The sequence below is a fragment of the Podarcis gaigeae genome, assembly GCF_964106915.1.
Source record: "Podarcis gaigeae genome assembly, chromosome: 13".
NCBI classification, from domain to species: Eukaryota; Metazoa; Chordata; class Lepidosauria; order Squamata; family Lacertidae; genus Podarcis; species Podarcis gaigeae.
The window spans coordinates 48,011,177-48,038,880 of NC_139689.1; the positions used below are offsets into that span (position 1 = coordinate 48,011,177).

The following is a 27,704-nucleotide window of genomic DNA, read 5'->3' on the forward strand; positions in this document are numbered from 1 at the left end:
TGGATGCTTTGGAACGGCTGCAAGACATTTACTGTGCCGTGTGACCATGTATGCCTTTCCTTCCATTGAACACTAGAGGCCATAGTTGACACGCTTAATCCTTTCTCATTGATTTCCACCGGTAACTTACATAACTCTTAATACCCTTGTACACTTTACTGCCGAGGCTTATCTTGCAAGTCTGGCACTGGGGTCACATAAAACATAGCTGGGCAGTGCAAGAACTTGCCAGCATCTTCGTATATACCGTACTTTTCCATGTATAAGACTAGGTTTCTTTTACTTTAAAATAAGGTTGAAAATCTGGGGGCATCTTATACACGGATAGTAAGGGGCATCTTATACAGGGAAAAATACGGTAATTCAAACAGCCTGTTATATATTCATTAGGGCCAATTACAAATCAGAAAGCAGGGAGTTAGCATTTGGGTTTCGCATGAAACTTTTTGTAAAAAAACCCAAAAAAGTATTATTATTTTTACCTTCTGCCCTTCCAAATGGGAGTTTGCTGGGTGCTTTCCTCAATTATAATATTTGCTCCTGCATCATACTACGGTTTCCAGGATTCCTTGATCTTCCCTCTTCTTTGTCAAGGTTTGTTTTGGCTTTCACCTATGCTGGATGTAATGGTTATAGGGGTTGCTCGTGCGTAAGTTGCCGCCACTCCTGGCTAGGTTGCCTAGTTAAACCTTTTCTGTCTGGACAGCCCTTCACTTCGTGGCTGTTTCAGTCGCTAGCAGAATCCGTCAGTGGGCGTTTCTTGAACCTCTTCCAGCAAAGAAGTTCTTTGACGCCAAGTCTCTGCCTACTCTCCCTGCGCGGAAGTCTTCTGCGCAGGGTGGGTGTGGGCAGCGGAGGACCCGTGCTCTCCCCGCTGGTCTCCGGCGAAGAGTCCCGGAGCCCCCTCGCCGATTCCCCCATCTGCCCCCCTTTATCCCTGGTGTTACGCTGATTTCCTTCCCCAGCCGATGAGCTGCCTCTCTCCCTGATGGGCCCTTCTCCAGCATCGCTTGGGAGCCTTGCCTCCGTCTCTGGCTCCCATGGCAGTTCCCTGACAATGGAAGTTCAGTGCAATCAAGGCAGCATCTGGGAGAGATTCTCAGATTGAGATGACACCTCCTTCCACTAAGCCCAACAAGACTGTAGGACTTAATGGACTAAACTACTCTGGCAAGGATGCACCACGTTCCCAGACAAAGTGAAGGACAGACAGATACAGCACATTGCTATTAATAAGTTTGTGTCTTTAGACCCTGTTCCAGACAGTGTTGTAAATAATACATGGCTTAGAGGCCACAACTCTGCAATTTTTGTCCAGCCATTTTGTGAAGTTCCTCCATCGACCCTTATAAACAGAATATTCAATATATATTTACGGGGAAATGGCCATTTTGTAACAGAGGGCAAATTCTAGTCACAAAATATATAATGGGGGCGAGCGGGCTCAGATTCATAGCTATGATTTGTTCACGAATGGAATCAGCACTCAATTATAGGTTAAGGAAGGGAGAGAATATATTTTCCCCAAATAACTGGAGGGGGGCATCCCTTTATACCCCCATTCTTTTCCAGGCGCCTCTGTTTTTCTTGCTCTCTCGCGGTCTTTTTCATTTCCCTAAATCTGCCGGCTTTCCTTCTTTCTGTTCTCTTTTCCTTCCCTCCTTTTTCTGTTAATTCCTATTTTCTCTTCCCTCTCTGTCACATTCTTTCTTTCAGTTACAGAATGGTTGGGAATGGGGAAGTGTTTTGGCTGCTTGTGCAGTAGGGGAAAAAAGAATAAACAGTGGAGATTTATTTCAGGTGGGAAGGCTGCACGCAGAACAAACACAAAAGGGTCTCCCCTTTCTCTTAGCTTCATCATCACCATCATCATCTATTATTTATACCCCACCCATCTGGCTGGGTTTCCCCAGCCACTCTGGGCGTCTTAAACAAAACACTAAAATACAATAACCTATTAAACATTAAAAGCTTCCCTAAACAGGGCTGCCTTCAGATGTCTTCTAAAGGTTTGGCAGTTATTTTTCTCTTTGACATCTGGTGGGAGGGCATTCCACAGGGCGGGTGCCACTACCAAGAAGGCCCTGGTTCCCTGTAACTTGGCTTCTCTCAGTGAGGGAACCGCCAGAAGGCCCTTGGCGCTGGACCTCAGTGTCCTGGCAGAACGATGGAGGTGGAGACGCTCCTTCAGGTATACTGGACCGAGGCCGTTTAGGGCTTTAAAGGTCAGCACCAACACTTTGAATTGTGCTCAGAAATGTACTGGGAGCCAGTGTAGGTCTTTCAATACCGGTGTTATATGGTCTCGGCGACCACCCCCAGTCACCAGTCTAGCTGCCGCATTCTGGATTAATTGCAGTTTCCGGGTCACCTTCAAAGGTAGCCCCACGTAGAGCACATTGCAGTAGTCCAAATGGGAAATAACCAGAGCATGCACCACTCTGGTGAGACAGTCTGCAGGCAGGTAGGGTCTCAGCCTGAGTACCAGATGGAGCTGGTAAACAGCTGCCATGGACACAGAATTGACCTCCATGGACAGCTGTGAGTCCAGAATGACTCCCAGGTTGTGCACCTGGTCCTTCAGGGGCACAGTTACCCCATTGAGGACCAGGGAGTCCTCCACACCCGCCCGCCTCCTGTCCCCCCCAAAAGAAGTACTTCTGTCTTGTCAGGATTCAACCTCAATCTGTTAGCCGTCATCCATCCTCCAACCGCCTCCAGACACTCCAACGATCTCTAATGCTCCTGGACGAGCACAGTCAGAAGGGCAGACTTATAAATATGAAATATTATATGGAGAAATATCCGGCGGTTGTGCCCATGCAAGCATTTGCTCAGATTACTTCATGAATTAAAGCTCCCTGTTCCTTTTATTCGATCTCAAGGCTTTTGTTATCAGTGCGATATGAGTTTGGACTATGTCATAGGAAACCCCCCCTCCCCATTAAAAAAAACCCTCTATAGGCACCTTTACACTGCAGTCATAAAGCTTTTTATTTCCGTGTTTAAGCCAGCTTCTCCTGAGAACGTTGAAATCTACCGCTAGAGCAGTGCAACCTGTTTGAGAGAAAAGTCTGTGCAGTCTGACGCCTGGCTGAGAGGTGAAAGCAACGAATTCGCTCACAAAGGCTTCAAGGAGTTGGAATTGTGGCTTCAGATCGGCTACCAAACCGTACTGCACGTTGAGTACACCATATATTAGTGCCATCTTACAGCACTAAACTAACTACAGGTAAGCAAGCTTCTTTTGTAATGAAATTACCGGCAGGTGCTTCAAGCTCCTTCAGTGCAGCCGCAGGGCTCTCTTGAAGGCCCACTCAGAAAGATATTTGATTTAAGGGTAACAATATTTGCTCATTTTCTGAGGAACAAGACTACAGGAGGTTTCGCCATCGAGGGGCACTTTCCGTCCTCTTTCTGGGGGTTGGAGGGTGGTTGCCACTAGCAGAGAGGCTAGCCTTATGTGGCTGCAACTCAGCTAAAGGCGGCTTTAGAAACAGGTTCCATCTAGATATCGATGACAACACAAATTCATAGTAGTGGGCATGTCGTTTCCCAAACAACTGATTGCTCACCAGTTTAGTCATGGTGACAGTGAGTTATTTTTGTCTGTATCACCATCTATATCTTACTCATGATCATCTCCTTAAGGCTGATGGTGCAAGACTCTAGCATTGCAGAGCTTACTCTCTCCACCCAGTGCTAGATTTATGTATAAGCTAAACAGCTATAGCTTAGGGCCTCACTCTCTTGGGGGCCCCCAAAAAAAATTAAAGGAAAAAAAACCTGGATGTACATTTCCAAAATATAAGATAAAAAACAAATAAAATTAAACCTCCATACAGCAACAGTGTTTTGTGTTGTGTAGTCTCCTATGATGTAAGCAATGGGCCCCACCTGCTAGCCTGCTCACTAAAATATCACTATCACTTTTAATACACTTCTTCTTAATTGTATTTCACTATTAATATACTTCTTATTAATTGTATTTCAGTTCAACAATTACTTCGATAAAATACATATTTTGTTATGTGCAAATGGCTTTAAATCCATAAATTACCATATAGCATATATTCAACACAAAAAATAGCTACAATTTCTTGTTGACAAACGACAGCTGGACTTATAAAGGGCCCCATTACCTTCAGTAACTTAGGGCCTCATCAAACCTAAATCCAGCCCTGTCTCCACCCACAGTTTTTCATCTGTCATCAGGGCAATGACAGCTTTCCTATCAATTTCCTATAAATTGAGTGCGGGTGGCGCTGTGGTCTAAACCACTGAGCCTAGGGCTTGCCGATCAGAAGGTCAGCAGTTCTAAACCCCACGACGGGGTGAGCTCCTGTTGCTTGGTCCCTGCTCCTGCCAACCTAGCAGTTCGAAAGCACATCTAGTGTGAGTAGATAAACAGGTACCGCTCCAGCAGGAAGGTAAATGTCGTTTCCGTGCGCTGCTCTGGTTCACTAGAAGCGGCTTAGTCATGCTGCCATGTGACCCGGAAGCTGTCTGTGGACAAACGCCGACTCCCTTGGCCAGTAAAGCGAGATGAGCGCTGCAACTCCAGAGTCGTCTGTGACTGCACTTAGCGGTCAGGGGTGCCTTTAAAGCTCCAGTTGCGAGTAAAGCATATTGGCTTTAACTTGAATAGGCTTGCAGGAATAAGGCATGGCTTTATTTAATGTGTTACATTTTTATCCCACCCTTACGGCGAGAAACCCAGGGTTAGGATTATCACAAAACAACTATGTAAGGTAGGTTAGACTGAGAAATGATGATTGGTCCAAGATCGCTCAACAACCTTTGGACTAAGCAGAGATTTTAATTAAGGTCTTCCTGGTCTATGCCCCTATCTGCACAGCCTCCCTTCTTGCTATTTCTTCACATATAGAGGCGAGATTATGGTGAAGGAATGAGTAGGGCTCCCATATTTTGAAAAGCAAAAAAGAGGACATGTATGCCGTCAGCAGTGTGGGGCAGGGAGGTGGTGCAGGGGCGGGCGCATTCAAAATATGAAAAACCCAAGGATCTGGCCCTTTCCTGCATCATGCAAAACTCACACTCTGGTTTCCGTTATGGTGTCCGTACGGTCCGTAAGGTGGAAGGTCAGTGGTTTGAATCCCCGTGACAGGGTGAGCTCCCATTGCTCTGTCCCAGCTCTTGCCAACCTAGCAGTTTGAAAGCACAACGATGCAAGTAGATAAATAGGTACCAATGTGGCAGGAAGGTAACTGGCATTTCTGTGCACTCTGGCACTTGTCACGGTGTTCCATTGCGCCAGAAGCGGTTTAGTCCTGCTGGCCACATGACCCGGAAAGCTGTCTGTGGACAAACGTCAGCTCCCTCGACCTGAAAGCGAGATGAGCGCTGCAACCCCATAGTCGCCTTTGACTGGACTTAACCGTCCGGGGTCCTTTACCTTTTGCCTTAATGCACTTTATTCCCCCGCCCCATGTTGTTTGCTAGGCATGCTGGGAATTGTAGCTCTGTGAGGGGCAACTTACAGCTCCCATGATTCTTTGTAAGAAATAATATGTTTTAAATGTACCGTGTGTACGCGGCGTAACTTGCTCTCCTTGAACAAGGGGATAAAACAGCATTGGATAACATTGTTATGCAAGAGATAATCCCCACAGGTTTGATCTCCACAGGAGCACAACAGAGGTGTGGGAGAGAAGCAGTTCAGGTGTGTGCCTTTCTTTCCTCTGCCCAAAGGAAATTCTGGTCCTTGCCTGATTTCTGGCAATTCAGGTGTTACATTTTCTACTTCTGCGACACAGAAATAATTTATTTTGAAGTATGCATTTTGGGCAGGTTCCCTACGTATGGGGCTCGTTTTCTTGCTCCACACAGGAGCTGCTCCCCAGCACTGCTGCAATGATATCCATGATATGGCATGGGGACAGCATCACCAACTTTGGAGAGAGGAAAGACAAATCGGTAGTGTAAATTCAGAACGGTTGGTGTCAATTTCTGTTCTTGTTATGTACTGAAGTTCTCACCCTGGGCCAGCATGGGGATACTGTAGATAGTTCAGGTCCACATATGCAAATAAGGGATCAAAAGTGACGTTCAGTGATAGTTACAGAAAGTTGTTACAGTTACGTTGTACTAGAGCTCTATATAAGCAGGCTGCCTGAACCCTTCAGTTCAGTTCTGTTCTGGCCTGTGAATAAACAAGAGCTGTTTGAAGAATCGCTGTGTCGTCTGATATGTTCACCCACAATTTAACAGTTCTCACCTCTGGAAATAATTCAGCCATTCTTCTAGAAGAGAGCTGAGGAAACTTTGGCTCCCTAGATGTTGCTGAACCACAGCTCCCTGGCCATTGGCCATGCTGGCATCCCATAACTTCTGGGGGGCCACTGGCTACCTGTTTCTTTTGCCTCTGCAAGTAGCAGTTGTGGGGGGATTTAAGAAGTGGTGGTGACACCTGGGGCAAGCTTTCCCAGAGCTATATCCCTAATCCAAATAACCTCGTTGCTGTTACTGACATTTCTAAACAAACAAGATATCAGAAGAGTCTATTCACAAATCTCCCATGTCTGATCAAGTCCGGCCCTCAAATGGGCAGAGGTTCAAGCAGCCCAGAAGCTTATTTTGTTTTTGTTTTTTATAACCCTGCAATTACAAAGACTTTATTATAAGTTTTAAGGCCACTTCACACGGGAGCGGTATATAAAGAGGGCCACTAACCAAGGAGTTTGGTGGGTTGTTGCTCTGGGGGTACCTTTGGTGGCAAATCCAGGGGTTTGCCTCCATATAATTTGTGAAATTCCCCTTGCCCAACTTCCATGGGCGGTTGTAAACATGGATTAATAAAAGCTTGCCATAGCTGAGAGTCTCATTAATGTGCCGCTTCTGGAGTGTGCTAATCTCCAGGGTCCTCTCCTATCATTAAGTAAACAATGATGTCAGTGGAAACCAACACCTCCTGACATTATGAAGGGCACCTTAAGCCACCACAAAGTATGAGTCTGCTGGATTTCTGTGCACAAGATTATTCACAGCTGCTAGGGATTTCAACTCCATAATATTCTTTACATCACAATGGTTTTCTTTTCTTTTCTATTCGGTGGGACGTATTCATTGCAGATAATCCTTCTGTGTAATGCCAACAAAGGATTTCATAACTAAGGTGTACCTTTGGCTGTGAAAAACCATAAAATCAATTGTTGTTGTTTAGTCGTTTAGTCATGTCTGACTCTTTAGTTGTGTCCGACTCTTCGTGACCCCCTGGACCAGAGCACGCCAGGCACTCCTGTCTCCCACTGCCTCCCACAGTTTGGTCAAACTCATGCTGGTAGCTTTGAGAACACCATCCAACCATCTTGTCCTCTGTTGTCCCCTTCTCCTTGTGCCCTCCATCTTTCCCAACATCAGGGTCTTTTCCAGGGAGTCTTCTCTTCTCATGAGGTGGCCAAAGTATTGGAGCCTCAGCTTCAGGATCTGTCCTTCTAGTGAGCACTCAGGGCTGATTTCCTTAAGAATGGATAGGTTTGATCTTCTTGCAGTCCATGGGCCTCTCAAGAGTCTCCTCCAGCACCATAATTCGAAAGCATCAATTCTTCGGCGATCAGCCTTCTTTATGGTCCAGCTCTCACTTCCATACATCACTACTGGGAAAACCATAGCTTTTACTATACGGACCTTTAAAAAATCAATTCCGTGCTCTAATTTCCACAATTCAAAACACATATGTAATTGGGAGACGAGTTATCGATATGTTCCAAGCCCGTTTCTTTCACTGATAACAGAAGAAAATTGTCTATGTTGAACCACTGCAATGTTGCTGTGTTTTAGATAGTTTTGGAATATGCAATATGTCCATTACTGAAATCAATAAAAAAAGAAGGTTTCATACACATGTAAGCTGTTGCTGTTTGCTACTTCTTCCTCTTCTTCCTTGCCACAGGATGGCGTCGAATGAAGGTATCTTCAGGCGGCAACTGGTAGATGTTCATGGTGTTGCTTTGTTCTGGAGCATCGCTGAGGCATGGAACCAGGTGGAAAACTTCCAGGCCAAGAAAGATGATCTTCTGATTGCCACCTACCCAAAATCAGGTGCCTGTGCCTAAGGGCTTCCCTGGATTTTTATGTTTAATGCACAGAATGCACAACGGCTGCTTATCTGTTGCAGGGAATTGGGACATCTTCAGGAGTGGGATTCAGTCTAGTTACACGCTGCAAAATGTTGCTTGAAAAATATGCACTTCTGCCAGGAATCCTGGCAGTGTTTGTGAGATTGCCATGTCAAATGAGAATATGTGACTGGCAATTGTCAGACTGCTACATCTTCTCCCATGGTACTCATGATGACCATGCAAGGCCACTTCCATGCCATGTGGAGCTGTCTTCTCCCATTGGATTCATCTCTAAGAATCCCTTGCTGGATGACAGCTCCTTCTTTTGTGCCAAAGTTATGTTAATTGTCAGGGGCTCCAGGGTTTGGAATAGCAGACCTTATGGCCTGATGCATAGCTGTCAACTGTCCCTTATTTGGCGGGAAAGTCCCTTATCCGAGCGCTGTGTCCCGCTGCTGTCCTTTATTGATGATGTCCCTTAAATTTCCCGGGTTTCAAAGGAAGCAGCTCCTCTCCCTCCCTCCCTGCCGGCCAGGGAGGAGGGAGGCTCCAACTGGGTTGCTTGGCTGTGTTGCTCACCCAATAAGGAGTCTAAGAACGACTGGGGGGGTTGGAGCTTGCATGCCTTGTGCTGATCAAATCGGCCGCGTTGCCTGGGGACTCGCCTTTGCTCAGCGCTTCCCAGAGGAGAGGTGACGGTGGTTTTCCTTGCTGCATCCCCTTTGCTGGGTTGCTGCGCTGTGGGAACCACCACTTGAGGCTTCGTTTGGCTGCTGGCTGGGCTTTCTGCCTTTGGCTCGGAGGGGCTCAGAAGTTGAACCTACCTGTGCTCTGAAAATGCCTTATTTTGGCTGCTGATCCCTTATTTTCGAGGCTGCTGGTCCCTTATTTTCCAAATCTGTAAGTTGACAGCTATGGCCTGATGCTGGGACTGTTTGTGCTCATGCCAGAGATTTCTTCTGACATAAAAAAAGAATAGGGATGTGCAACATCAGCTTTCTTCCTGCTACCCTTCAGATTCTAGCTTCCAGATCTAGTTCAAGCTCCAAGTTCTGTTTCCAGTAAATGACACCAGGGCTGTGGGCGGACAAACACGGCCTCCCAAAGTAAGTTAGGGTTTGTATGCCACCCTTCATCGGAGGTTCACGGGGCAGTTTACAATATAAATAATAATAATAATAATAATAATAATAATAATAATAATAATAATAATTTATTTTTCCCCCTCCCATCTGGCTGAGTTCCTCCAGCCACTCTGAGCGGCTCGCAATCAAGTGTTAAAAACAATACAGCATTAAATATTAAAAACTTCCCTAAACAGGGCTCCCTTTCATAGCTGTCAACGTTTCCCCTTTTTTAAGGGAAATTCCCTTATTCCGAATAGGATTCCTCGCAAGAAAAGGAAAAAGTTGACAGCTATGCTCCCTTCAGATGTCTTTAAAAAATAGGATAGCTGCTTATTTCCTTGGCATCTGGTGGGAGGGTGTTCCACAGGGCGGGTGCCACTACTGAGAAGGCCCTCTGTCCGGTTTGCTGTAACTTCACTTCTCACAATGAGGGAACCACCAGAAGGCCCTCGGCGCTGGACCTCCGTGTCTGGGCTGAATGATGGGGGTGGAGACGCTCCTTCAGGTCTACAGGACCGAGGATTTTAAAGGTCAGCACCTGCAAAGCATAGTTACAAACAAAACCAATGCCCGCCTCCAGATTAAAAGTCCCTAGATTGTTTAATTGAACAAGGGCCTGCGAGAAGAGGAATGTTTTTGCCTGGTGCCAAAAGATATGATAAAAAGGAGCCAGGCGAGCCTCCCTAGGGATAGAGCATTCCATAAACAGGGGGCCACCTCAGAAAAGGCCTGTACTCATCTTGTTAAAGCCATGGTTTTCCCAGTAGTGATGTATGGAAGTGAGAGCTGGACCATCAAGAAGGCTGATCGCCGAAGAATTGATGCTTTTGAATTATGGTGCTAGAGGAGACTCTGGAGAGTCCCATGGACTGCAAGAAGATCAAACGTATCCATTCTTAAGGAAATCAGCCCTGAGTGCTCACTGGAAGGACAGATTGTGAAGCTGAGGCTCCAATACTTTGGCCACCTCATGAGAAGAGAAGACTCCCTGGAAAAGACCCTGATGTTGAGAAAGATGGAGGGCACAAGGAGAAGGGGACGACAGAGGACGAGATGGCTGGACAGTATTCTCGAAGCTACAAACATGACTCTGACCAAACTGCGGGAGGCAGTGGAAGACAGGAGTGCCTGGCGTGCTCTGGTCCATGGGGTCACGAAGAGTCGGACAGACTAAACGACTAAACAACAACAACATCTTGCCACGCTCTCACAGAGGAGGCACATGAAAAAAGGCCACAGATGTTGAATGTAGGAGCCAAGTCGGTTCATATGGGTGGAAGAGGTCCTTGAGGTATTGCAGTCCTGAGCCGTTTTAAGGCTTTATAGGTCAAAACAAGCGTATTGAATTGGGCCTGGAAACTAACTGGCAGCCAGCGCAATCGAAACAAGATTGCTGCATTCTGCTGTAAAGGTCTGAGTTTACTATCTGCAAATGGGTGTTTAATGCTCACAACTATATGCTCAAACTGTCTTGCCCTGGTGAGCAACCTGGCCACTGAATTCTGCACCAGAATTTGTACCGTCATCAGAGGCAGCTCCACAACTTCAGAGGAATTTCACAGGAAGCTTCAACCATATCTTCACAACTCTAAAGGATAGATTTTGTTTCTTTCTTTGTTTTTAACTATAGCTAAGCTTCACAGGGGACGCAGGTGGCGCTGTGGGTTAAAGCCTCAGCGCCTAGGACTTGCCGATCGAAAGGTCGGCGGTTCAAATCCCTGCGGCGGGGTGCGCTCCCGCTGCTCGGTCCCAGCGCCTGCCAACCTAGCAGTTCGAAAGCACCTCCGGGTGCAAGTAGATAAATAGGGACCGCTTACCAGCGGGAAGGTAAACGGCGTTTCCGTGTGCGGCTCTGGCTCGCCAGAGCAGCGATGTCACGCTGGCCACGTGACCCGGAAGTGTCTCCGGACAGCGCTGGCCCCTGGCCTCTTGAGTGAGATGGGCGCACAACCCCAGAGTCTGTCAAGACAGGCCCGTACGGGCAGGGGTACCTTTACCTTTACCTTTTTAAGCTTCACAGGAAGCTGAGTAATGTTCAGTTTGAATTAAAACCAATTTTCCTGTATTCCTTTTCTGTATTAATCAGCTGATTTTAAAGGACTCCCTTCTAAGCTTGTGTGCAGTGCCCACAATCTACACCCATTTTACAAACCCAGCTGATACCTTATGCTAAAATTACTCTGTGGGTAATTTTATCTAATTTGCACATGCATTTACATTTTCAGGCACAACCTGGGTCAGTGAGATTCTGGACATGATTTACAACGATGCAGATGTGGAAAAGTGTAAACGAGACGCCATTTTCAATCGTGTTCCTTTCATGGAGCTGATTATTCCTGACATTATTAATGGTAAAGCCTTTGCTGTATTGAACAAGTTGAACAAGTGACAATAAAGTATTTCTAATATATGTTGTAAATGTGTTATGTACTGAATTGAATAGGATCCAAACTGCAGCAGTCTGATTGGTCCTAGAACAATAGGATCCAAAAGGCAGCAGTCTGATTGGTCCTAGAACAATAGGATTCAGAATGCAGCAGTCTGATTGGTCCAAGAACAATGCAGCAGTATGATTGGTTGGCAGGAACCACCCAATCATGCTCCAGATAGAAGTGAATCCACAACCTGATTGGCTTACAGTAGAATTCTGGAATTAGCCAATCATGTGCAGCCCAATTTGTAAATAATGTATATAAAGCAGATACTTTGAGGGGACTTTCATTCATTCCTCCTCACCACTATGAGCTGAATAAAGAGCATGAAATCACTTTGCGACTCCAAGTATATTTCAAAATGGTTCCCCAAAAGTCTTTGTTGTCCTTTTCATGTAGTTTTTCTGTTACTTCTGCCAGTTCTGCATATTCCATAAGTTTCCCTTGCCATTGTTCTTTCATTGGTATTTCTTCTGTCTTCCAAGACAGAACAAAGACTTTTGTTCAACTTGTATACAGTGAAATTACACGAAGAGGCAACATAAATAAATGGATTCATTGGCAGGGTTTGAGTAAACAACCACAACTGTATACAACAAAAAATAAGACTATATGTATTGGGAAAACTTTGGGAAACAATACGTAGGGTGAACAATATGGAAATAAAGCAAAACGGGAGTATGAGGGAAGTCCAGGGGAGGAGGGTGGAAATATGAAAAATTGTCAAAGATATTTTGTTAGAAGAAGTATACATGGAAAAATCATTAAAAATATATTTTTAAAAAAGCAACAGGCAGGTATCCTTCTTGTAACAGGTGAGCTGTGTGCAGTTATTGGGATGTTAGCGCCTCTGTCTTTGGTAAATAACCTGTTTTAGCTGGGCAAGTCGTCATGGGTAGACCTGAAAAATTCACTGACAAATTCCACCTGTCCAAGAATTCAGGTGCATCTCTAGACCAGGCCAGAAGAAATTATTTTTTCAAATGTTTTTGTCCCCGGCCCACTTTAATTATTTTCTCTATGTTTTCAAGGTGTAGAACAACTTGCTGAGATACCTTCTCCGCGACTAGTTAAGACTCACCTCCCAGTGCAACTTGTCCCCGAGTCCTTTTGGGAAAATGGTTGCAAGGTAAAATAAATCTGCTTTTCATTAGGATGCGATGCACTACAGACGCTAATGCTTACTTTTGCCTGACTACGCATTCTGATTGAACCATTTCTGAATTTGCTTCAGCCTTGGATTTGATTCTTTGAATGATCAAGGAGACCTGCATACCTGAAGGAGCATCTCCACCCGCATTGTTCAGACCGGACACTGAGTTTCAGAGCCAAGGCGGTTGGTTCCCTCACTGCAATAATAATAATAATAATAATAATAATAATAATAATAATAATAATAATTATTATTATTATTATTATTATTATTATTATTTATACCCCACCCATCTGGCTGGGTTCCCCCAGCCACTCTGGGCGGCTTCCAACAAAACACTAAAATACAATAACCTATTAAACATTAAAAGCTTCCCTAAACAGGGCTGCCTTTAGATGTCTTCTAAAAGTTTGGTAGTTATTTTTCTCTTTGACATCTGATGGGAAGGCGTTCCACAGGGCAGGTGCCACTACAGTACTGAGAAGGCCCACTGCCTGGTTCCCGGTAACCTCACTTCTCGCAGCGAGGGAACCGCCAGATGGCCCCCAGCGCTGGACCTCAGTGTCAGGGCAGAATGATGGGGGTGGAGATGCTCCTTCAGGTATACTGGACCAAGGCTGTTAGGGCTTTAAAGGTCAGCACCAACACATTGAATTGTGCTCGGAAACATACTGGGAGCCAATGTAGGTCTTTCAAGACCGGTGTTATGTGCTCTCGGCGGCCGCTCCCAGTCACCAGTCTAGCTGCCGCATTCTGGATTAATTGTAGTTTCTGTGTCACCTTCAAAGGTAGCCCCACATAGAGTGCATTGCAGTAGATATTTGCAGGCAGCCCTTTTTCGGGAAGCTTTTCGTTATTGATGTTGTTCTTGCTATGGTTGTTCCTGTATTTTTGTTGGAAGTCTGCCAGAGTGTCTGGGGCAATCTAGTCAGATGGGCAAGGTATAAGAAATACATTATTAGTCCCCTTTTGGCTCTTGACATATCTACCTCCCATCTCCTGACTTGCTTTTCCATGGAGTCCACTGCCATTGGACTGCCATCTTTAAACAATTCTCATAAGATGTTGCACTTGAGGAACTGAAACGATTTTTCATTTGTTTGAAACAAAAATAGCCATACATCTTGTGAGATTCCAATATTCATATCTTTATTCCATTTTATCATGTATTTGTGTACTGTTGTCTCATTATGTACATTGTTGACATCTAATAATATTTCATATTTGTTCTTTCCTCTCCAAAACTGTTGACTTTTGCTAAACCTACTTAGGAAAGGTAGAATTTTCATGTACTGGAGCATGAATGTGTATGAGATTCAAGCTCTAGTTTATTCTTCATTTGGTCTAATGATTGTATATCCTTCCTGTCTTGGAATGTCTCCAACTTATCAACCTTCTCAAATTACCTAGTGGACCTTTCAGATGGGATCTTTCATCATGTATCAAAGAGGCAAATGACTATTTGTATTGGTCCCATATGTACCGTACTCACAGATCTGTCAACTTTGATAGTCAGGGCACTTCACGCAGGTATAAAGGGAGCATTCTTGACTGTCAATACAGACAGTGTGCACCAGTGTTGAAAGAGATAGGGAATGTTTTTGAAATTTGCGTAAAATGTCATTCCATAAATTGCAGCCTTACCTTTTTATAAGTTAGTAAGTTCATTATGAATTTATTTAAGAATGAGGAATGGGGTGTACAGAACATAGAACTTATTTTTTTAAATTTAAGACTTTCAATAAAAGGATCAGTTTTTCAAATGTACATTTTGCAAATTTGGACAAATCCGCAGTTAACAGAAACACTCAATGTTCGTTCCTGCAGATGATCTATGTGGCCAGGAATGCCAAAGATGTAGCTGTCTCTTATTACCACTTCTACAAGATGGCAAAGATACACCCAGAACCTGGAACCTGGGATGAGTTTCTCGGGAAATTTGTGGCGGGGGAAGGTAGAACTTGTAAAGAACATTTCATTTCTGAGCACAACCTGTGGACCTTCTCCTGGTCCTTAGTTAGGCAAAAGTTTTGTTTCTCTTAAACAGTCATGGTGTCCCCCAAAGAATCCTGGGATTTGTAGTCTGGTAAGTTGTTGTTGGGAGGGACGCGGGTGGCGCTGTGGGTTAAACCACTGAGCCTAGGACTTGCTGATCAGAAGGTTGGTGGTTCGAATCCCCGCGACGGGGTGAGCTCCCGTTGCTCAGTCCCTGCTCCTGCCCACCTAGCAGTTCGAAAACACGTCAAAGTGCAAGTAGATAAATAGGTACAGCTCTGGCGGGAAGGTAAATGGTGTTTCCGTGCACTTCTCTGGTTCGCCAGAAGCGACTTAGTCGTGCTGGCCACATGACCCGGAAGCTGTACGCCGGCTTCCTTGGCCAATAAAGCGAGATGAGCGCTGCAACCCCAGAGTCAGTCACGACTGGACCTAATGGTCAGGGGTCCCTTTACATTTACTTAAGTTGTTGTTGAGGGCCAAATGGCAGGCTCCTGTCTTAAGGGCAGGACTGTTCCCATCATGTGGAAGACAGGGGTGGAGGTATAGTGATTTAGGATGAAAATCAGGAAGGTGGTGGCAGACTTTGGTCTCTCAGAGTTCAGCCGCACCCTGTGCGATGCTCAAATTGGGTGCCTCCCCACTCCATTCCATAGCATTCTTGGGGTGCCCCCTTCACTGCAGTGCCCAGTCGCGCTACCCAAAAACCACCTCTGAGGAAGGGGTTAGTATCTCCTTGCCTACGGACACCTTTTCACTGTAAATTTCCCTCCTTTCACATGTGATATGGGAGAGATGTACATTTTAAAAAGTAGTGTGTGCTTTGATCTCAAAAAATTCTCTGTTAGGGTCTAATGGGGTCCCCCCTTTCCCTCCAACCAGGGAATAAAAATATCAAAGGCCCCAATAGAGGAGGGGGAGACTGTTGAACCCCTTAAAGCCTGAAGAATAGAGTTGCCCTTAATGTTTGTGGTAAGCAGGACACAAAACAATAATGGCCTTTCAACACAACTGCTGCTCATATGCAGGAACAGAAGTCTAGATATGAACTGCATATAACTAGGAATGTGACTTTGCACATATTTGCCATTCAAAATACAGTGGTACCTCGGTTTTCATACAGCTTAGTTCACAAACAGCTTGGAACCCAAACGCTGCAAAACTGGAAGTAGTTGTTCCGGTTTTCGAACTTTCTTTCAGAATCCAAACGTGCTCGGTTTTGAGTTCCCCTGTGTTTTCTGTTGCGCTGCTAATTTGCATCCCCCCGTTGTAACCCAGCCTTCCGTTTCCGATTGCAGTGTTCTGAGGTGATATTTGAAGCTTGTATTTGGTGCTTTCGTTTTTGCTATTTATTTTGCATTTTTTGTTTTGAGGCTTTTGCAATTAATCTGTTTTTGTGACTGTGTGGATCCCAGTTCAGCTATTGATTGATTGATTGATTGAATGATTGTGTGACTGTGGAAATGGATAAAAGCCCCCTATCCAAACAATGACTATCATCAGTGCAGGTAAGAAAAAAAATTAATTGTAATTTTTATAATCTACAATACTGTTTTATTTATTTTATAGTACAGTACATTGATTATTGCTTTCATTTTATGGATCGATGGTCTCGTTAGATAATAAAATTCATGTTAAATTGCTGTTTTTGGGGTTGTTTTTAAAAGTCTGGAACAGATTAATCCATTTTGCATTACTTTTTATGGGAAAGTGCTCCTTGGTTTTGGAACGCTTTGGTTTTGGAACAGACTTCTGGAACGGATTAAGTTTGAGAACCAAGGTACCACTGTATAGTACACTCAGGGTTTAGCAAATGTGATATATCTGCAATAGAAAGGTAGCCTCTGTGCTATGTGCAAAGCTGGAAGAATTAAAAAAGAAAACAAATATTGTGCAGAACCCTCTCCATCTCATCTAGTCAGAGCCCATGCAGAAGCAAGGTCCACTTGTTCAATCGGACTTACTTCTTAGTAGCCTTATTTTGATATTTTACCATTGGTGTTTTTTTCATATTGATATTCTGTCTGTATTCTTTTTTGTAATCTGAGTTTTAAAAGAAGCATTTGCCTGTCTCCCCCTTCCCTTATAGTGGCTTTTGGATCCTGGTACGACCATGTAAAAGGATGGTGGGAGAAGAAGAAGACCCACCCTAATATTCTGTATCTCTTCTATGAAGACATGAAGGAGGTGTGTGGATCCTCGGATTCTAAAGGCACGATGGTCCCAGACAACCTGTTTATTGAGCATTCCTGCTGATTCCTTTTTAGGGAGTGACAAAAACAAACCCCTGTGTTGCAATACAGAGATATCTGCTCAAATACAGCTGCAACACATAGCTAATAAATGTAATAAATGCATTATTGTTGGTAGCAGAATGTCATCCAAAATTTCCAATTTCCAAATAATATCCAAATAATATATATGTCAGTCCATAACCAATGAGTAGTCAACGCAATAAGTTACTGGCGAGGAACACCACGATGCAGACAGGATGCCTTTCAATGCCCAAGAAGTATTTTATTTAAAGACTATAATTTTATGGTTTCAGCTTGCGTTGTGATGCCAGATTTGATATACTGTACCTTTAAATTTTCTTATTTTGTTCTTAATTATTTGTTATTTGACACTCCTGTGAATAACTTTATAAGTTCTTACATCGGTTTTATCAGCATCAGTTAGCTACACTGGTTAGCGAGCTCTGATCCACAAGTATTATATTTACCTGTATGGATATTCTAAAAAATTACTTGGTATGTATTCCTTATTTATTATTTCTTCATTATGCAAGTTGCTCAGTGTCAGGGGTTCAGAAGGAGAGACACAGGAGGGGGAGCAAATGGAGAGTGAGGAGGAGGAGTACGAGGGGGGCGCAGGCAGTGACAGTGGCCAGAGTTATTCCACAAGCCTCTCTAGCGAATCGGAGGACTCACAGAAGGGAGCGCCGGTGGCCAGAGCGAAGGGGGCTCCAGGGGGGAAGCCCCAGGAGGAAGGGGCCAGCGGGGAGTCCCTGAGCAGCAGTTGGAGATCAGGACCAGCGTCTCCACCAGAGCGCAGTGGGGAGGGGGAGTCCCAGGAGTCGGGACCAGTGTCCTCACCACCAGAGGGAGGAGAGGAGTCAGGTTTGGCAACGCCCACATCAGGAAGCGGGGAAACGGTCAGAAGGAAAGTCACCGGCTGGGCGCGCGCGCCAAGTTCAAATGTACAGGAGCGCGGCACAGCGGGGAGCCCGGGAAGGGAGCCAGGTCCTAAAGCCCGCCGGAGGGAGGGGCAAGACTCAGGAGGCTCAGCGTCAGAGGAGTCCAGGAAGGAGGGAACCCCAGAGGGCAGAAAGACCCAGCGAAGGAAAGAGCAGCGCAAGAGGTGGAGCCGGGCTAGAATCTTAAACTGGTGTGGGTGGAGCAGTGAGTCAGAGGGGACTTAGCCGGTCTAGCGTCAAGACGTGGGTCTGCGCGCCCAGAGCTTGGAAATGGAAACTAAACTTTAATAAAGACTTTTATATATAACATCCACTGGGCATTGGTCCTCTGTGAGCTGGGACCTAGCGGCAGTCCTGACACTCAGTTTTATTTTTGTTGTCATTCGTTGTATGTAATGTATTTAATTTCACCATCAGCTGACAAAGATTCATCTTAGAAACAGTCGATCCAGTCCGGATATACTGTTCTCCAGACGACACATTAATGAGCACTTATTGTTATTTGCTTCCTCGGAATTGAGATGGTCTTGCCTCAAAACAAGAGCTATCCCACACTCCCTAGTGCCTTTCCCAGTCATTTTTGCTTATTACCAAAAGACTGATCTTTTGGGTTTGTTGTGTAAGCACTCCCAATCAGATAATAATGTCAAAACCTGAATTTGCTGACAGAGCCTGGGACTTGCCGATCAGAAGGTCGGCGGTTTGAATCCCCACGACGGGGTGAGCACCCATTGCTCGGTCCCTGCTCCTGCCAACCTAGCAGTTCGAAAGCACATTAAAGTGCAAGTAGATAAATAGGTACCACTCCAGCGAGAAGGTAAACGGCGTTTCCGTGCGCTGCTCTGGTTCGCCAGAAGCGGCTTAGTCATCCTGGCCACATGACCCGGAAGCTGTATGCTGGCTCCCTCGGCCAACAAAGCAAGATGAGCGCCGCAACCCCAGTCGGCCACGACTGGACCTAATGGTCAGGGGAATGAATCCCACCCCAAAAGACTGACAGTCAGGAAGCATCCGCTGCCTCTCTTTTTACAGGACCCCAAGCGTGAAGTAGAGAAGGTGATTCGGTTTCTGGGAAAGGAGGTGTCAGAGGAAGTGGTGAATAAAATTCTTCACCATACGTCGTTCAAGGAGATGCAGAAGAACCCCACTTCAAACTATACCATGATACCAGGTGATCAAATGGACCACAGTGTATCACCTTTCATGAGAAAAGGTCAGTCTCCTTTATATGCAACATGACGTTGCAACATTCAGCTTCCCACAAATCGTTAATTGGGACCAGAGTTTTTTTTTTTAAAAAAAAAACCAGAACAATAGTTTTAAAAATTGGCAATTTAAGATCCTTACACCTTTTAGATTATTTTAATATTATGCCGAGTTTCTTCACGTCACATTTTCAACTTCTCAATAGATACGAAAGTTAGAATTCTTGTTCATCGGATCTGTAGATACTTACATTTATGAATGTAATAGTTTTTTTGCGAGTATACAACATGCGAATTTTTTTTCAATTTTTTAAAATTAATTTTTGCAATTAAATATTATATAAGTATAAAAGTGCACACACATAAAAAATAGAAAATAAAACATTTTCACACAATATTAAATCCACATTTTGGGATTACTCAGAACCCTCAACTTCCCTCCATTCCCTCCCCTGGTTCTTTTATATTATCTTAATTTATACATGTCAATAATTTCCTTAACTTTAATTATCTCCAAATTTAAACATTTTCCTTAATATTACAAGTGTTTTTAAAAACCTGCTACTGTATTAACTTCCTTACAATGCTTTTGTGCATATGCAATAAACATTTTCCATTCTTTTTTTATATTTGTTGTCTTCTTGATCTCTAAGTCTTCCAGTTAATTTAGCCATTTCGGCATATTCCATTAATTTGAGTTGCCAATCGTCTTTGGTGGGGGCTCCCTTCCTTCCTTCCTTCCTTCCTTCCTTCCTTCCTTCCTTCCTTCCTTCCTTCCTTCCTTCCCTTTCTTTCCTCCTCCTCTTCCTCCTCCTCCTCCTCCTTCTTTGCCCCAGCGCTTTCCTAGTGAAAACCAGCTCTTTACTGCTGAATCAGAGAAAACTGCAATCCCCAGAAGACCTGAATTGCTCTTTGTTCTGATTCAGCGTTAAAGAGCAGGTTTTCCTGGGGAAAGCGGCTGGGCAAAAAAAAAAAAAAAAGAGAGAAGTGCTCAGACATGGAGCTTGAATGTGTGAACCTGTGTCTAGAAAGTGTGGGGCCCGAGGTCAGTGTAGACTAGCCCAAAGCATTTTTAAGGCTTTTCAGGTATCTGGTGCTTTAAAATTAAACACTTCCTCTTTTCAGGTCTTACCAGTTCATTTTAAAAGCCACCATGCCCATGAAAGGGCTGTCTGTTGTTCCCCAATGCCAGTTTATATTCCCTGCAGTGAGTGAAATTTTTAAGTATTGCTTTGCTCCCAATTCCTCCCCCCCTTCCCTTTTAAAAACTAATAGTGAAATAATTGTGGCTCTTTAATGTTGCTATTATTAGCTACTTCTACTGAAGAAAAGCAAATTGTCTCAAGCGCTGGGAAACGGAATTGTTTTACCCACCCTGCCAGCAAATGGTTTGTGCCCATGCCATCTGTGTCAAAACCTACGCAAAACTTTGATTTCGATGATCTGAAATCTAGCTCTGGGCTAGAATGATTACAGCGCTGATGGTTATCTGCAGAACAGAACATAGGCCTTATGATGGTCACCTAGTGATTTTTGGTTTCCTTCTCCACAGGGATTGCAGGTGACTGGAAAAACCAATTCACCGTAGCTCAGAACGAGAGATTTGATGAGGATTATGCGGAGAAAATGAAGGGATCTACCTTGCTTTTTCGAACGGAGATCTAACGGACAAACATTTTTCTCTACAGGGGGGTGAAAGCCACTAACTTCTCCTCTCTCAGCCCTCCTTCCGCAATGATTAATTTGAGACTTGTTGTCCTTTAGCACTACCCAGATTGTTACGGAAAAATCTAGGTGTGAGGCTGCTCAGTCACCCAGCTCGTCGGGCAGAGCTCGCGGGTCCCTGCGGAATAAAGGAAGGAGTCCAGCCACCAACCGGAGCAAATAGCTGTAGATCAGTTTATTGAGCAACAGGTTCAAAGAGGAATTTTGAACCCTGAGGATGGGGTGACAAGGACTTTTAAAACTTGCCCACCATATCCCAGAACACAGTTCGTACAGCATCATTGCTATATCATTGCTACATCACTGACATGTCACAAAAGGGGAGGGGTAGACAGGGGTTACACTAGTTTAACCTTGGCAAACATGTGCAGACAAGTCCTTGGTACAAGATTAGCATAAGCAGACATGGCAGGGCAAGACTCAGGTATAAGATTAGCATAGACAAATATGTCTTAAGTACCCACCACCCAAAAGTACAATAGAAGTTCCTTTGCATGTCTGGAGCCTGAGGCAAGTCAGGTGATGAGATTTGGCTTCCCTTGGCTAACAAGTAGCCCAGCAATTGTCACCTCTGGGAACTTCCTGGAGTCCTTTTTCAAGGGGAAAATAGCTTTGGAATGGAGGAAACTGGCAAAGGAGTTGATTTTATATTATTTTTAAAGCTAGGTAACTTCCCTGAGCAGTCAAGTTGAAAGGATACATTCAGGCATAATATTTGTAACATTTAACTTTAAAGATGTGCCCCCCGCTGCATTTCCATAACGCAGATAATAGCCCAGAAGAAGTCATTGCATCTCAGCAGCTTAGCTGTCCTGAGGAGCCAATAGGTTTGCCTCATATAACCATTCCTTCAGGCTAGGTTCCTCAACAACCCGTCAATAAGAAGAGCCACGCAGAATCCTGCAGCTTGCGTCTCGTCTCTCGGACGGCTCCTTCCTCAGAGCTAACCATTTGCCTAACCTTTGCAAGGTCCCTGCCTCTCTCCTTTCTGATCTACGCTTGCTCCCCTGGACTTTGTCTCTCTGCCTGACCCGACTACAGCTCTGCCTCTGGGACTTCTGACTTTTATGAAACTGCTTCAGAGAGAGTCCCGAAGGAGTGGCTTTTATCTTGTTTTCACTTCCCATGCTTAGTTGACTTTTGTTTCCAATAAAGTCCTCCCTCTTTCAGACCAGGTGCTTCTGTAATTACTGCACAAAATATATTTGCTTACGCTGTTTGGCAATCACACTTGGCCAGCTATAACATTTCCTCAGCCCTGGCGGCCTGAGGCATTGTTCCGGCATCTCAAGCAGACAGTCAGAAGGGCTCCTTGCCTGAAGTGATTTCTCAATGTCATGGTTTAGGGCAGGGCTGCCCAACAGGTTGATCGCGATCTACTGGTTGTTCGTGGGGTGTCCCTGGTCGATCCTGGTTGGTCATTGGACCCTCAGCTGTTGTGCTGCTAACTTTCTTTAGGGAGCTCAACAACTGTGGCTCCCCAAAAAAGCTCAACAACTTTAGTCAGTCCATAGCTGTCAAGTGTCCCTTATTTGAAGTCCCTTATTCCAGCGCCATGTCCCGCTGCTGTCCCTTATTGATGGATGTCCCTTAAATGATGTCCCTTAAATTTCAAAGGAAGCAGTTCCTCTCCCTCCCTCCCTGCCGGCCAGGGAGGAGGGAGGCTCCAACTGTGTTACTTGGCTGTGTTGCTCACCCAATAAGAAGTCTAAGAAAGACTGGGGGGTGGAGCTTGCATGCCTTGTGTGTAGCTAGTTAATGCAAGCTGAGGGAGTTTTTGAATGCTGGACGCCATTTTGTTGCACGTGCTGCTGCAAACTTTGCAGTGCAAAGCCAGGCCGGGGAGCCATCTTAAGTTGAGGCTGCATAGGCCTTGTGGTGCATGTGATTCAGATTCTATTCAGTTGAACCTCTGGTTACAAAGTTGGTTGGGCAGTGTTCTCGAAGCTACCAGCATGAGTCTGGCCAGACTGCAGGAGGACAGGAAGACTGGAGTGTCTGGAACAGGTGAGGCTGCAGGTCCCTTATTTTGGCTGCTGGTCCCTTATTTTCAAGGCTGCTGGTCCCTTATTTTCAAGGCTGCTGGTCCCTTATTTTCAAATCTGTAAGTTGACAGCTATGAGTCAATCCAATAGGTAGATCACTGCCAGTTTATTTACAGTATGAATAGATCGCTGTCTCTTGGAAGTTGGACACCCCTGGTTTAGGGTACCGTATTTTTCGCTCCACAAGACTCACATTTTCCTCCTAAAAAGTAGGGGGAAATGTCCGTGCGTCTTATGGAGCGAATGTGTGGTCCTGGAGCCAAATCGCCCAAGTGCGGCATGCTCCTGGGCTACTCTTTGGAGGTGGGGGAGGGAGCCACGCTGCTCTGCTGGCAGCCTCCTCTTTCCCCTGAAGCTCCGGGAAGGTTTTGGAGCAGCGGACAGGTTGTGTGCCATTGCCCCGCGCTCCTGGGCTGCTCTTTTGGGGGGGGGGGAAAGCCCTGATCCTGTCCAGCTGTCTGTACAGTGGTGCCCCGCAAGACGAAAAGAATCCATTTCACGATTCTCTTCGTCTAGCGGTTTGCGAAGCAAGCCCATTGACAGCTTAGCGGCTTAGCGCTATTAGCGGTTTAGCGGCTATTAGCGGCTTTTAGCGGCTTTTAGCGGCTTTTAGCGGCTTTTAGCAGCTTATCGGCTTATCGGCTAAGCGGCTTAGTGGCTTAGAAAAAGGGGGGGAAAGGGGGGGGAACCGCAGGAAGTCGTAAGACATTTTCGTCTTGCGAAGCAAGCCCATAGGAAATTCGTTTTGCGAAGCACCTCCAAAACGAAAAACTCTTTCGTCTAGCGAGTCTTCCGTCTTGCGAGGCATTCGTCTTGCGGGGCACCACTGTAATTCATTATACAAATTCTTACAAGTACAGTCCACCTATACCAAACCAAAAACATTGTGTTCTCTTGGTATTGAATGGAAGCTATTTATCTGCCCTCTTTTCTGCCTCTGTTCTTTGCTCAGTCACTCCATTCTGAATCTTCCTTTCAAAACAACCCATGCCTGTTTTGAGAAAACGTCACAGATTTAGGAACTGAAGCGCAATCATTTGATCTCTTTGCTGTTCCTCCATACTCCAACCCCTTCTCCTTTGCACAGCCCTGGTTTCTCTCCCTGACTATTACCATTCTTGATTAATAATGGTAAAATGCTCAAATTTTAGTTTATGTGACGGCTGCCAATACTGACTTCCCAGTGATAATGAAAACAGCTACATTTTAATGGAATGTCTATCCTTTTTCCATTCTCTTCATTATATACCGTGGCTCGCTTTAAAGCAGCAAAGTGGACAGGAGCCACCTGCTTTGCTGTTTTAAATAGTTTCGTACAACATTTGATTCAAATTTCCCCCCCTTGTTTTCTGCTCTAAAAACTAGGTGCATTTTATGGTCAGGTGTGTCTTATGGAGCGAAAAGTACAGTATTTCGGCAGATCTGCTTTCAATAAATGGCTTTGTCACCATCATGGTTGATGAACGTTGCTAGCTGACTAGGCAGAAAGCCACCATGACTTGCTCTTTGGCTCTTAAAACAAGGGTTTTCTTCCGCAATTTGACTTCACAGAGGCACACTCCATCTTCTCTAGAGAAAGATTGTGTTGTTGTTTAGTCGTGTCCGACTCTTCGTGACCCCATGGACCAGAGCACGCCAGGCACTCCTGTCTTCCACTGCCTCCCGCAGTTTGGTCAGACTCATGCTGGTAGCTCCAAGAACACTGTCCAACCATCTCGTCCTCTGTCGTCCCCTTCTCCTTGTGCCCTCCATCTTTCCCTGGTCTTTTCCAGGGAGTGTTCTCTTCTCATGAGGTGGCCAAAGTATTGGACTCTCAGCTTCAGGATCTGTCCTTCCAGTGAGCACTCAGGACTGATTTCCTTCAGAATGGATAGGGTTGATCTTCTTGCAGTCCATGGGACTCTCAAGAGTCTCCTCCAGCACCATAATTCAAAAGCATCAATTCTTCGGCGATCAGCCTTCTTTATGGTCCACTTGAGACAGATGGATGCCAACAAACAACTGGTGAAGTGTGCACATCAAACTGCTGTCGGAAACCCTCATGACTGGGCGGGAGGGGAGAGGGGAAATAGAATGGAATGGCTGGAGCAGGAGAACAGAGATGAGTCAACTGCCCATAACCAACAACGGAGGAATTAAACAATTGAGTGTAGCTGGCATTGGGCAGGAGTGTCCACTGAAACTAAAATGGAGATGAAGGAACTCAGGCAGCCCAGTGAGCATGCTCAGAAGGCATGGCATACTGACCAATGGGAAGGTGAAAAAACCAACGGAAGGAGAGGTGGAATGGGGTGGCTTGAACCCTGAACAGGAGCATTCCACCACATTTTGTCACAGGGTCCCATTTGTCCATATGTGCTGATACCAAGTTGTGTCTTTTAATGCTTAGGCAGCTGTCATGACACCCATGCTGCACAGAAAAGATGTATCAGCAGACTCAGAGTAACCCTGAGATATGTGCACATTTTTGTAAAAATGCCACAGAAACCCCCCCCACAGAGGAACCCATAATTAGCCCCATAATAGCTCGACGGCAACCTAGCAGTTCGAAAGCACATCAAAGTGCAAGTAGATAAATAGGTACCGCTCCGGCGGGAAGGTAAACGGCATTTCCGTGCGCTGTTCTGGTTCGCCAGAAGCAGCTTAGTCCTGCTGGCCACATGACCCGGAAGCTGTACGCCGGCTCCCTCGGCCAATAAAGCGAGATGAGCGCCACAACCCCAGAGTCGGTCACGACTGGACCTAATGGTCAGGGATCCCTTTACCTTTACCTTAGCTCGATGGCACATAATGATGAGAGACTGAGAGGGCAAAAAATACCTGACAACAGGAGGGGAGTACAGCTGGACCTAAAAAGGGCGCCGTTACCTTCAGGACCTTAGGGCCTTGTCAAACCTAAATCCGGCCCTGAGGAGGAGGAACCTGCAATACCTCAATGGCATGGATTGTTAAGAGGCTGAAACTCTCTTTGAGTGCTCACTTGAACACGTGAGGGTCAAAACTACGTACAGGGGCAAGGCCTGTTCTCAAAATCCCTGTGTCCTTGGGCTCTTCTCTTGACCTTTCATGTGGCAATCCCAATGGCTCAGGCACTTCAAAGCGTGCAGCTGACTGAGTGGAGAAACCTCCTTGCAGACCTTTGTTCTGAACCTACGATGGCCTGAGAGGAGCCCAAGCATGCAGGGAACATTGGTGGGCAGAGGCTGAATCGCGCACACACCTGACTGAAAACACAATTGGAGCCCACACATGTTCAGCTGAATGCCTGAAAAGCTTTATTTCACACAGGTCAAAGACTCAGTTTGGCACGCACGCACACACATGCATTTGCGGGTACACACACACACACACACACACACACACACACACACACAGCCTGGGGGTCTCAATGGCACCCCTCTGGAGACTTAACCCGGGGCAAAAAAAACCCTGACTAGCCCCCCACCCATAGCTAAGGCTCTGAGGGAAGGACGGAATGGTGTAACCAGAACATGGCGGCAGAGAAACGAAGTGTAGAAACCGCTGTTGTCTCGGTTGATTCCTCGTTCACATGGAAAACCTATTTCTAAGCATCCTCAGGAACAGAAGCGAGCGCTTCCCACAGAAATGAATGGATAAATTCAAATTGTTAATCTGGCAGGGACTGGGCCCTTGTATGTACGCCCTTAAAAGGGAAAGGGACCCCTGACCATTAGGTCCAATCGTGGCTGACTCTGGGGTTGCGGCGCTCTTTTCGCTTTATTGGCCGAGGGAGCTGGCGTACAGCTTCCGTGTCATGTGGTCAGCATGACTAAGCCACTTCTGGTGAACCAGAGCAGCGCACAGAAATGGAATTTGCCTTCCTGCTGGAGTGGTACCTATTTATCTGCTTGCACTTTGACGTGCTTTCGAACTGCTAGGTTGGCAGGAGCAGGGACTGAGCAACGGGAGCGCACCCCGTCGCGGGGATTTGAACCGCCGACCTTCTGATTGGCAAGTCCTAGGCACTGTGGTTTAACCCACAGCGCCACCTGCGTCCCTATGTACGCCCTTACTCACCTGAAAAACAGACAAATCCGAAAGGTAGCAGCAGAGGGGGAAATTCTTGGTCTCTCTAACTCTGTTATTATTTTAGCACGAGACATTAAAACACCAGCAGAACAGAGCCAATACAGTTCAAAGTCCACATATTTCACACAGGAGGGGCTATAGCTGGAACCGAATTACTTACGGCCACCCTGCAAAGTTGCACATAGTGGATTTTGCAGGCCAGGCTCTGGGTTGTTTATAACAGGGTGAGGGACCGTGGCCTTGCCAGACGTTTTTGGATTCCCAACTCTCATCATCCCTGACCACTGACCATACTGGCTAGGACTGGTGAGTCCCACAGACTCCCAGTCCTGGTTTGCAACAAGCCTGCGGTGTTGCACCAGGGCTAGCAAACCTGACTCTGGCTTCCTGTTCAGAATTGCCAGCAGGGACAGCTGGCAACCTTGCCCACACATTGTATTTGTTCAGAAAATATAGGTCGGGGGGGGGGGGAACCATTGATTAGGAAGAAGTAAGGACAGATCTCTTGAAAACCAAGAGCAGCAAAAGGAGGCATTTGGGATTTCTTCTCCCTTCAGATGCGGCTAAACTTGGCTGTTTTCAGACTTCTCCTTCAAACTTTTTTTTATTATTTCAGAGCCATTCAGCCGAGGACATTCTTTCTCCGCTGGCATTGAGCCCAGCTTCCATTCCCCAACCCCTCCCACATAACACAC

At 45.6% G+C, this 27,704-nt stretch overlaps 1 protein-coding gene across 2 annotated transcripts; it reads left to right on the top strand.

Annotated features, from left to right (window-relative positions):
* Positions 1-3,006: 3,006 nt before the first annotated feature.
* LOC310830143 (sulfotransferase 1 family member D1-like) lies at positions 3,007-22,114 on the top strand. Of its 2 annotated transcripts, XM_083709794.1 has the most exons (9): positions 3,030-3,232; positions 5,812-5,956; positions 7,913-8,061; positions 11,434-11,559; positions 12,672-12,769; positions 14,621-14,747; positions 16,878-16,975; positions 19,017-19,197; positions 20,742-22,114. In XM_083709794.1, exons 2-9 carry the CDS (start codon positions 5,823-5,825, stop codon positions 20,852-20,854), a joined length of 1,026 nt encoding a protein of 341 aa, XP_083565920.1. In that variant the 5' UTR covers positions 3,030-3,232; positions 5,812-5,822; the 3' UTR covers positions 20,855-22,114. The 2 variants fall into 2 exon arrangements, with proteins under 2 accessions (XP_083565921.1, XP_083565920.1); XM_083709795.1 differs by lacking the exon at positions 5,812-5,956 and having other exon boundaries at positions 3,007-3,232.
* Positions 22,115-27,704: the final 5,590 nt, after the last annotated feature.

Coding starts and splice junctions, on each gene's coding strand:
- LOC310830143 (XM_083709794.1), top strand. CDS start 5,823: ATGGGGCTCGTTTTCTTGCTCCACACAGGAGCTGCTCCCCAGCACTGC. Junction 8,062..11,433: donor TGCCACCTACCCAAAATCAG/GTGCCTGTGCCT, acceptor TTACATTTTCAG/GCACAACCTGGGTCAGTGAG. Junction 14,748..16,877: donor GAAATTTGTGGCGGGGGAAG/GTAGAACTTGTA, acceptor CTTCCCTTATAG/TGGCTTTTGGATCCTGGTAC.